At 34.8% G+C, this 12,552-nt stretch overlaps 1 protein-coding gene across 37 annotated transcripts in view; it reads right to left on the reverse strand.

Moving 5' to 3' along the window:
- Nucleotides 1-4,297: 4,297 nt before the first annotated feature.
- LOC127875025 (uncharacterized) overlaps nt 4,298-12,552 on the reverse strand; it is a 305,966-nt gene continuing 297,711 nt past the window's right edge. For 12 of the 37 annotated variants that reach the window (XM_052419814.1, XM_052419805.1, XM_052419804.1 and 9 more), the window contains 5 exons: nt 10,624-10,743; nt 9,824-9,888; nt 8,915-9,005; nt 7,708-7,766; nt 4,298-6,937 (listed from right to left, as the gene is read on the reverse strand). In XM_052419814.1, the coding sequence (XP_052275774.1) occupies nt 6,863-6,937; nt 7,708-7,766; nt 8,915-9,005; nt 9,824-9,888; nt 10,624-10,743 (410 nt within the window). In that variant the 3' untranslated portion in view covers nt 4,298-6,862. The remainder of the gene's footprint in view (nt 6,938-7,707; nt 7,767-8,914; nt 9,006-9,823; nt 9,889-10,623; nt 10,744-12,552) is intronic. The other 25 variants (XM_052419796.1, XM_052419797.1, XM_052419787.1 and 22 more) reach the window with 4 other exon arrangements.

Here is a 12,552-nt window from a genome sequence, read left to right on the forward strand (position 1 = left end):
AATGGTCCTACCAGAGCTACGCAAACAGCAGTTCTGTCAACAAAACTATGGCCATTGATATGTTAACTAGGAACTAATTTATTAGGGGCTTGATTTAGACTGGACTTCATCTGGCTTAAAAGCCTTAGAACTCCAAACAAAAAAAACAGTTATTTGGAAAGTATGTTCAGAGAGTAAATGTTTAAAAAACAAAGCATTGCTCCATTCAATCATGCAAAATGGAAAATGGCTGTGTGAATAAAAAAGAGTATTTCAAACAATTAGACAAGACGATGAAAAATATTGTACATGTACATTAATTTCTACAAATTTAAAAAGTGATTTCTTGATACTTTATTTGTTACGATCTCCACAAAATGTTACTAGAGCTTTGTCACAAACGTGACGTATACCCCTACAATCTGCATTGACACAGAATATTTTGCATGCTGTCTTCACAGAACAAGAGAAGCTAATTTATGGCGATTTTTAAGAATTATTATGCCATTATCATTTATGGCCATTTTAATCTTTGAACTCTTGAATTCTTTCGCATGACACGCCGTCCAATGACTGTGAAAAAAATTAATGTACAGAACGATTTTTAAATCTCACAAAGAATGACATATTTATGGCCCGAACAAGCTCGTGTATGGCCATTTAAGACTTTTGAACACCGAGTGTGACCTTGACATTGGAGATATCGATGTAATTCTTTCGCATGACACATCGTCCAATGAATGTGAACAAATGTAACGAGTAATTTTAAAATTTCACAATTAATGACCTAGTTATGGCCCGGACAAGATCATTTATGGCCATTTTTGACATTTGAACTCAAAGTGTGGCCTTGACTTTTGAGATATCGATGTAATTCTTTCGCATGACACACCGTCCAATGATTGTAAACAAACGAATCGAGTGATTTTAAAATCTCACAATTAAAGACATAGTTATGGTACGGACAAGATCATTTTGACCATTTTTGACCTTTGAACTCAAAGTTTGACCTTGAGGTTGAAAATATCGACGTAATTCTCTCGCATGACACATCTTCCAATGATGGTGAACAAATGTGCCAAATGATTTTAAAGTCTCACTATGAACGACATAGTTATGGCCTGGACAATCTCATTATGGCCATTTTTTACTTTTGAACTCAAAGTTTGACCTTGACCTTGGAGATATCAACGTAATTCTTTCGCATGACACACCGTCAAATGATGGTGAACAAATGTGCCAAATGATTTTAAAAGCTCACAATGAACGACATAGTTATGGCCCAAACAAACTCATTTATGGCCATTTATGACATTTGAACTCAAAGTATGACCTTGACCTTGGGGATATCAACGTAAATATTTCGCATGACACACCGTCCAAAGACGGTAAACAAATGTGCCAAATGATTTTAAAGTCTCACAAAAAATGACGTTATGGCCCGGACAAGCTCATGTATGGGCAACTCCAGTGTGACCTTGACCTTGGAGATATCAACGTACTTCTTTCGCATGACACACCGTCCCTTGATGGTGAACAAATATACCAAGTCATTTTACAATCTAACGATAACTGACATAGTTATGGTCCTGACAAACTTTCGGTTTAAAACGCACTAAGTGACCCCGTGACCTAGTTTTGATCCGAAAAGACCCATATTCAAACTTGACCTAGGCAACTACTAGATACAACTTCTTACCAAGTTTGGTGAAGATCGAATGAAATTTTCGGGACAGACAGACCGACAAAGTTACTCCTACATAGCCCCCATTACCAATGGTAATGGGGGTATAAATAGCAAAAAGAAACAAACTAATTTTTGACACCTTATAGGAATGTTCTAGATATGTACATGTGTTTGCGAGTTACTTGTAATAGTAAAATGTAGAATGGATACCTTCCATACCTGTAACATGGAAATTCCTTTTAAATGTATGTTTTATATTTCAAATTATCTGGGAGCGCATTGGAAAAAAGGAAGAGCCGCACTGCGTTTTCTGATATTCTTTTGCTGCTCATTACATTTAAAGCATGACATGGTAGAAATAATAATTTTTCAAAGATAAATAAAAAATAGTTTGTTGATAGATTTGTTTCAAAACAAAAAAGCTAAAAGGAAATATTATTAATGAACCTAAATATAAAAATAACTTATATTATTCCAGTTTTTCTGTCTCATTTTAAATGCTTACATTGTAAAAGCTTGCAAGATATGGGCTCACATTATACATAATCTTAGCTGTAATTGTCATATATGAAAAGAAAAAGATCTACATGTAAAAAGTAAAACTGTTTTCTACGGAATACCATTAGGGTCATCATGGTTAAAATCCAGAGGGCGACAATGCGACAGAACGATGGCGACAATGCGATAGTACGATGACGACAGTGCGACAATACGATGGCGACAGTGCGATAGTACGATGGCGACGATGCAAAAGATCGATAGTACGATGGCGACAATTCAATAATACGATGACGACAGTGCGACAATACGATGGCGACAGTGCAATAGTAAGATGGCGACAATGCGATAGTGCGATAGTACGATGGCAACTATGCAATAATACGATGACGACAGTGCGACAATACGATGGCAGAGTACGATGGCGACAATGCGATAATACGATGACGACAGTACTATAACGCGATAGTACGATGGAGACAATGCGATGATACGATGGCGACAGTACGATATGAATATCACATTGTCGCCATCGTACTATCGCACCGAACCATGGTTTTGTAGCACTGTCACATTGTCGTCATCGTACTATCGCGTTGTCGCATTGTCGCCATCGTACCATCACATTGTCGCCATCGTACTATCGGATTGTCGCCATCGTACTATCGCATTGTCGCCATCGTACTATCGCATTGTCGCCCTCTGGATTTTAATGTGTAACCACCATGGCACCTAACGGTTTTCCGTAGTTTTTTATAAAAAACACGCATACCAACCTGCCATGTAACGGGTCATGAAATCCCAAACAAACATTTTTAAGATGGCCTTAGTATTCTAGAATAATATGACATTTATTCATGCATCATGTAACAGTCAACATATTTATTTTACATGTACCAACATCAAAACTTATTACTGGAATGTAGCTTATCATTTAAAAAAAACTATTATTTTGCTAAAAATATTATTCCCCGTGCAGCCTTATGAAGTCCTCATTAACACTGTTTGAAAATGAAATGGATGTTACTAAAAATAGAAGACGTTATAGCACCTTAAGCCACAGTCCCTTGTGTGATTGTGAGATTCTTGTGTGATAGAATTGAGAAAAATAACCGATGTCTGACATAATGATTGCAAATATTCAAAAGCCAACCATCTATAGCTTAAAGGCTATATATTAAACATTCTGATTTTATGGTGATGTTATCCAAATTTACCTAGAAACATTATCACAATACTGTTTTGAAACGTTGAATTTGATCGACATGTTTTCCAAAATTTTCGATCTGTGACAAAGTTGGTCAACTATTTATCATTACACCAATCACCCTGATATTGCTCATAAAAAAATCAGTTTGTTCTAGGATGTTTAATTGTTATTACTTCTAATGAAAATGGCATTCAAATATTCCCTTTTAGTTCGCTGGAAAATAAACTTGTGAATTAATGTTTAGACAGCTGCGGAAAAAGACCAAAACATACCAGTATGTAAAATTGTATCAATTACCCAAATAAGAATGTTCTACCTTTTTAACTTTGCAATTGTGTTACCATGGCAACATAATCACAATGTTTACTTATTTAAACAACTCTTTATACAAAGAATATATTCCAAGTAACACTGGTCATTTTAAAAAAACAGCAATAATTTGTCTCTGTTTCTCATTCTATTGTATGAACATTTTTTCAATATCTGTAAAATGTTGCTATGTGTGGTATATTTGTTCTGTACCTATACTCAAATTTTGATTATGTTTTGTGTTTGTTTGTTAAATATGTTTTAAGGACTTACATACATCTATGAATAAAAACATGCACTTCATTAAAAATGGATTATATTACACTTATTATTACCATTGTAACCATTCATATTTATAGGGAAATGATCCTTTGTTCAGTCCATTTATAGATCTTCATGTGTACAAAACAATTTTCAATTCAATTTTCATGCAGATTATGTATGTATTCATAATTGTACATCAGTTTCAGTAAACTAACAGTATTACTTTTGTTTATCATATAACAATTCAGCACTGACAAATAATACACTTGAAAGCACTTTAAGGGTTAAAAAACAAATGTTACAAAACCATTGTGCTGGCTTAAATGTCAAGGTCTAAGCAAACACTTAAGAGTTTTCCAATATTTATTACATGTTCATACTGAGATTATGTGTTCCCACAAGGTCCATAACTTTCCTGTTCATCATGTGATTTTGAAATAAATTATCATGGATCATATATATAGATCTCATAGCATCATATCAAGAGGCCTTGTCCCGTGCAATTATGTTGCTCTCTTTAAGGTCAAGGTCACTGATGAAACTTTTTGAATTTGTGAATATTCCTACATGTCTTAATAGTCTATTAGTGTCAAACATATTCAATATATTGATATGTATATGTTTTCAATTTTTTATGGAAAAATCCAACATAAAACGAGCTATTTCCAAGCGATTTATTATTCAGTTAAGTATGGAAATATTAAGGTACTATTGTGAACAAAAATGTGAACAAAATTAACAAAACAAAAAACACAAAGTTCCAAGATTAAGTAATAGAAATATAAAGAATATACAGTTTAGTTCAACTGGTAAATCTGGAGTGTATTAAAAACTAACATACCCGTACATTCACTGGTCCAGCCAAATCATTACAAAACTAAGAACTGTTGCCATTACAAAGGTGGTTACCAGTCACTTATACCTGTCTTGATATAGGAGGGAATACAGTTTAAAATTTTCAAATAATTATCTAAAAACCTTGGGATATTATTTAAATGCTGGATTAAATGTGTACGTTTTTTCTGCAATATCTTTTTATTGGAATGTTTGGCTTGGTAGTTCTTTTTCAGTCCTTTGCTGGTATTTGGGGTGTTAAGCGTTAAGCCTTTTAACAATGGAATATGTATTCTTACAACAAAAATCTCATCACGATACTGAATAATTGATTTTGTCTAATTATTTTTTTTAATTTAGGTTATTTACCATATTAACAAACAGACATCGTCACATTTATTCAGTCATTTTGAAACTCAAAGAAATTTCTTCAATGCATATTCTATTCTGAGCAAAAATGGTGTCCTATGTGGCAATAATAAACCTTTAAAACCACTTCTCATTCATCATTATTTTTTGTGAATCCTCCATTAAATTGGTGTTTACTTTTATATGGCAATTTATTAAGGAATAATTTAATACGCACGTTTTCACAGTCTATTTCCGCTTCAAAACCAATTAATTGTAACACATGAATGGCAGAAGCACCCAAAACCTTAAATATTAAAGCAAAGAAGGTGGCATTAAAAAAGAAAATAAGTCAAACAACCACCAGGAATATATAAATATACAATACATCTGTAAGTTCTTACATAAATTACTTGTACGAACAATAAACCATGCCAAATGCACATGTCAATACATACATGTATCAATCCAAATACAAACATATTGAATGATCAAATGATATAGACTTACTCATCATCCCATCTGACATATTAAGCCTTACTAACAAAATATCACAGTCACACATTCACAAACGGATTCAAGGCTATGCAAAATCAATCTAATTAACAAAAGATGTAAATATTTTCTAAAAATAATTTGTTTATTTTATATCATCACATTTTTACAACCTGACAATTTTGATCCAAATAAGATAGAAATAAAGACAATGAAATACATTTGTATAGTATAAATAGTAAAAAATAAATGGATGCTCACATACAGCTTTTCCATTTTTAGCAGCTTTAGAAATTCTTTAGAATCAAGCAAATAGTATAAAATGAATTCAACAATTAAACATGTTCTTTAGAACTTAGCTGTGTATACACAATTTATACTATTTCAACTCAATTAGTTTTCAGATTACACATTGAAATCTTGACCTGGATTATTGAATTGTTATGTCCAAACAAATATATACACACTAGCATACAAAAACACCTCATGGAACCCAATGTTTAAGGAAAATGGTGTACTTAGTATTGAAGATAAATTGAAACAAATACAATAACAAGCTCATGATAAATATCTTATGGAATATTATTTGTACAAACCCAAAATCGGTATTATGCTAAAGGTTTTTTTCTCACATTAAAAATATTCCTGATACAATAACCAAAATCGTGTAAAAATATTAAAACGAACATAAAGTTCAAGTTATGTTTTGTTGAAATTTTACTATAATACAACCAGCAGTACATATTACATCACAGAAGAAAAAAAAATCTTCAGATGATACTATGTAACAACAATAAGTATATTTATAACTATAGTCCCTTTAAATAATTTTGTTGAAATCCAAACATTGCACATACCTTTGTTACAACTAGATAAAAATTCAACCATTTTACAAAAAAAACATTTGAAAACTTATATAATTAAACTGCAATAAGTTATATTTACAATGTGTAACAATAGTAACTTTCAACCATTTCATGCACAATTTAATATTAACTGTCAACACAAATATGTATATACATAAAAAAAGCAGTGATCAAATCTGGTTATAACAAGTCAACAAAAAATATAGATACACATAAAAAATAACATTGTAAACATTGGAAATTGGATCCTTTCTTCACCTTGACGTCTTCATTGTCAACATTGTATCACACATAGCATTCCAAAGTGTTCTGTGAGTGTAAACAGAAATCATGTCTAGTCGACAACCAAGGACGTACACATGGTGTTCATGTCTAGTTGACAACTGCTGACGTACACATAGTGTTCAGTCCACACACACCAGCCCCACGATACACCAGGTAATAGCCCTGGAATGGTGTAAAATAAGTGTTTATTTGAGCCCTCGTCTGAGATAAACTTGACTTAATGCATATTTGCAAAGTTTCATATCAAATTAGCCAGTGCAGTCAACAAAGGCTTATCAGGCACGACACTTTTACAGAATTTTATGTTTTAAGGAAGTCTCTTTAAAAAAACAAGCGATGTGTTTGTGAAACACTATGTCCCCATATATATGACCTTTGACCTTGAAGGATGACCTTGACCTTTCACAGCTCAAAATAAGCAGCTCCATGAGATACACATGCATGCCAAATATCAATTTGCTAGCTTCAACATTGCAAAAGTGTACATTAAATTAGCGATGTTGACCCAAATATTTGACCTTTGACCTTGAAGAATGACCTTGACCTTTCACCACTCAAAATCTGCAGCTCCATGAGATACACTTGCATGCCAAATATGAAGTTGCTATCTTCAATATTGCAAAAGTTATGGCAAATGTTAAAGTTGGGGCAAACAAACAAACCAGCAAACAAACCAACAAACAAACCAACAGACAGGGCAAAAACAATATGTCCCCCACTATATTGCCGAGCTAAAAATAAAAATCAATATTTGTGAAAGAAAAGGAATTAACTGTTGATTTTAAACACACTTAAACCATCTAATACCAATTTGTTTGCTAATTAAGCACACTGACAAGAGTTCATGATTTAAACATAAAACACTGGACTGTACCTCATTGTTCTCTGAAGATATGGACACATGAATAAATGAACTGCAATACAATGTTTACCTTCTCGCCCCAGTCAGGTCCCCAGCTGTTCTTGACAATCCAGTAGGGCTTGCTGCCATCTGACAAGAGACAAGAATGCAAAACTTGAGTCGCTTTCTGGGAACACTGGGTTTAATGCATGTGGTTTAACCCTTTGCATGCTGGGAAATTTGTCATCTGCTAAAATGTCGTCTGCTGAATTGATAAAATTAGCATTTTCTTCTTTTTTTCAAATAATACTATCAGAATAGCAAACATTTTGGATCCTGATGAGACGCCACATTCTTTGGCGTCTCATCTGGATCCAAACTGTTTGCAAAGGCCTTTAATGTTCGGTTCCCACACTGAAAAGGTTAAATGGCATCCCAGATTAGCCTGTGCAATCCACATAGGCTTATCAGGGAAGACACTTTCCGCCTTAACTGGGCATTTCTGAAGAAGAGATTTCCTTGAAACAAAAAAATACAATGCAAGCGGAAAGAGCAGTCCCTGATTAGCCTGTGTAGGGTTACGATAAGCCCAGTTTTCCCAGTGCAAGGTTCATATACTTGGAAACTACAATGTACAATATCTCTGCTACATACATCATCCATGCAAGATTTGACAGTTCAAGAGTAAAATAGAAAAACAAAATAATTATTGTACCTGTAACTTTCTAGATAATCTGAAGTATCATACACATGATTATATTTCAAGCTCTCAGTTAAATGAAATTCTGAAGTACAAATTATAACAAGACCTGACTCTTATACCGAAATAGTATCAGAATGGTGAGGCATACAATACAACTCTTAACCCTTACAGCGCTAGAACCGAATTTTAAAGGCTTTTGCAAACAGTTTGGATCAAGCTTGATCCAAACTGTTTGCTAGTCTGATAGTGGTCTTTGAAAAAAAGTGAAGAAAATGATGATTTTAGAAATTCAGCAGACGACATTTGAGCAGACGACAAATATCCCAGCATGCAAAGGGTTAAAGCAAATTAAAATGTACCAAAGTTAGCACTAACTTAAAACCTTTTACCACTTAGATACGCACTTTGACGAGTTTCCAGTTCCTTAGAAATCAAATACAATTGTCTTGTAAGTTTTAATGTGTTCATTTCCAACTCTAAGATCCAGACTTCCAGTTACTTGCAGACTGCCAGTTTCTCGCGGTCTGTTCTTGTTTTATACTGGTTGCATACAGACTTTTTCACTTTTCTCCTTAGTCGGAAAAGTAGTACATACCGACGCCATATCCAACAATCAGCACCCCGTGATCCAGATCCTTGGGGTTACAGAGGAACTTCCAGGGGTGGGAAATACCTCCCATGTAGAACTGAAATCATGTAAGGTTAGATGTAAGACAGGGATGGGAAGTACCTCCAATGTAGAACTGAAATCATGTAAGGTTAGATGTAAGACAGGGGTGGGAAACACCTACCATGTTGAACTGAAATCATGTAAGGTTAGATGTAAGACAGGGGTGGGAAGTACCTCCCATGGAGAACTGAAATCATGTAATGTTAGATGTAAGACAGGGGTGGGAAGTACCTCTCATGGAGAACTGAAATCATGTAAGGTTAGAAGTTAGCCAGGGGTGGGAAGTACCTCCCACGTAGAACTGAAATCATGTACAGTAACATGTAAAAGGGTGAGACGAAGTTTATGGAGCAAATAAGAACACAAAAACATCAAGATTAATAATGCATTGTTTCCTTATAACTTCCATTACATACAAATATTGCATGTATTTTCTGCATGATAAAAGAATTACCATTTATGCAATCTATAAATACATTTTTTGAACAGAATGAGCCAATTGATGGGAGTTTGTCTCACACAATTTGTTGCATATACACAACCATGGACCCATAATTCATATTTGCCATTCAGTGGGCGCGAAAAAATGCATGTACAAATAAATTATACATGGCTCCCTTAATTGCTGTTATTAAACTTGTGAACAGATATTATGATCTGTCGTTTTGCATCTTTCAGCTATTTCTAATAACAATACAACTTTTTCAAAGACATTGTGCAGTTTTTTCATTTCTTTACATTATGTTTAAGCTTTTGTTCAAATGCATGTAAAATCCTTAAGATAATTTTGGTTTCAAAAGAGTCATGTCCCTTAGACCAAATGACTCTACTTGCCTGCATAGCAAAGGCGTTGATACCAATAGAGATAGGACCATTGGCTACGAGCCAGGCAGCCATCTCTGTAAAGAAGAAACAAAAAGACAACTTTCACAATAAAGCAATACAAATGTTTCATATTTTTGTGGTTGTTATTTTTGCAACCTTCATGATTGACTTGTCTACATCAAAAGCAAAAGGTGTCTAAAGTTTTTCAAAAAGTAACCATAATACCAATTTGCATTACCATATGTGTCTTGTTCTGAGAAAATTGGGCTTAATGCATGTGCGTAAAGTGTCGTCCCAGATTAGCCTGCGCAGTCCACACAGGCTAATCAGGGACGACACTTTCCGCCTAAACTTGATTTTCGGCAAGGAGGGACTTCCTTGAAACAAAAAAACCCATAAAAGCGGAAAGTGTCGTCCCAGAACAAGACACATATGTCTAAGAGTCCTAAGAATCATGTGGAAATTAAATCATACATTAACTGACTGAATCTCAAACCAGCAGCAAGGTGCAAACAATATAACAAAGCATAGAAGAGATATAAGACAATATAATAAGTTGTGCTCTGAGTAAAGGGGGCTTAATGCATATGCTTAAAATTGTAGAACCAAATAAGTCTGTGGAGTCTGCACAGGCTTATCAGGGACAACACTTTCCGCATTAATCATATTTTTCATTTAAATCAAAGCAAAAATCCAGTTTACACGAAAAGTGTTGTCCCTGATCAGCCTGTGCATACAGCACAGTCTAATCAGGGGTGACACTCAAGGCACATGCTGGCTTAATTATGAATAGATATAAAACAATGTACCATGTTCATCAGAGGAGATGGCCACAGAGTCGTTGATGTAGACGCTGACGTCAGAGCGGTTGAAGTGACACTTCTCGTCCTCTCCTTTGTACTTGTAGTCTGTCTCAGTCTCCAGGCCACCTGTCACACACAGAACCAGTTAGGGCAGTAGTTAAAAATATTGGAAACTATGCAGAGAAAATAAGTGGAAAAAGCAAATAAATTTCAAGCAATCTGTATCTTGAAGATACTGTGTCCGTTTAATCAGTTCATTCGAAATGAAAACAGGATAGGATTATGAACAGTTATTCAAAATAATTTAATTCAAGAGTCCACAGACTTGTATTGCATTTCATTGTGTAATCTGTCTCAGTCTCAAGGCCACCTGTCACACACCAACCAGTTACTCCAAGTCTTTGAGTCTTAGAGTCAAGCTCCGAGAAAAGAATGGTAAATGCATGTGTCCACACAGGCTAATCAGGGACAACACTTACCGCTTTTATGGCATTTTTCATTTAAGGGAGACTCTTTTTGTCCGGTAGAAAATCAAATAAAAGACCTTTTCATTTTAGAGTTTCATGAGATTCATTTCCAACCCTAAGAAAATCATGAGAAGCAAACAGCATAAAACTTAAACAACCTGCTACTTCCTTGAAAGCTGTTCTGGTTGTATGCTGGATGTATATAGCCATTGTAACTGTGCTTTTAAGCAGAAAAGATTTAAGGCTTGTATACAAAATATTTGAAAACATGCAGAGAAAATTTGTAGAAAATGAAAAGGTAGTAATAAAAGTTCTGCACATAGTAGTTTGAAACAAGAGGGCCAAGATGGTCCTAGTTCGCTCACCTGAGAGGAGTCGGTTCATTCAATCTTTACCTAATGTCAAACTTGACCTAGATATTGACCAGACAAACATCCTTGTCAAGATTCAACATTATTGAACCAAAACTCTGGCGAAGGGAGTGTTTTTGTTTTTGTAAGATTTGAAATGGTGACCTATTATCAAACTTGACTGAGATCTTTCAGCAACTTTGATAAAGAATGCTTGAGAAATGTGAATGCTAGAGTGTTTACAAACCAAATGTGGACAGACGAACAGCGGACACAGATCAATCCTAAAACCTCACCTGAGCAATCAGGTGAGCTAAAAAGTGTGTTTCAACGATCTGAGCCATTTTCCAACTTGTCCAAGAAATCAATAAAACCAATGTATTGACTAAGTTTCACGATGATTAGGCAAAATATGTGACTTCCATAGTGTTCGATCACAAGGTTTCTCTCTTTATACATGTAGTCACTTAAGGAAAACTGCCCCACCCCCCTGGCAGCCATGTTTATTGACCCATCGGGACCATTTGCAAACTAATCTGAGATATATATAAAACCAATCTTTTCACGAAGTTTCATGATTATTGGGCAAACAAATTGACTTTTAGAGTGTTCACAAGCTTTTTTTTTACTATATAAATATAAGAAAACTGCCCCCCCCCTGGCAGCCATGTTATTCAACTGACCGGAACCATTTTCCAACTCAACTATCGTATCAGGGAGACAAATGTTCTGACCAAATTTCATGAAAATTGGGCAAAAAATGTGACTTCTAGAGTGTTCACATGTTTTCACAATATACATATAGAGAAAAATGCCCCGCCCACTGGCGGCCATGTTTTTTCACCATTCTGGACCATTTTCGAACTCGTCCGAGATATCAATAAAACAAATGTTTTGACCAACTTTCATGATGATTGGGCAAAAATTGTGACTTCTAGAGTGTTTACACGGTTTCTCTATAGCCAAAAAAGGAAAACTGCCCCCCCCCCGGCAGCCATGTTATTCAACTGACCAGAACCATTTTCGAACTCAACTCTCATATCAAAGAAACATGACTTCTAGAGTGTTTACAAGGTTTCTCTATAGCCATATAAGGAAAACTGCCCCGCCCACTGGAG

This window comes from Dreissena polymorpha, chromosome 3 (assembly GCF_020536995.1).
Source record: "Dreissena polymorpha isolate Duluth1 chromosome 3, UMN_Dpol_1.0, whole genome shotgun sequence".
NCBI classification, from domain to species: Eukaryota; Metazoa; Mollusca; class Bivalvia; order Myida; family Dreissenidae; genus Dreissena; species Dreissena polymorpha.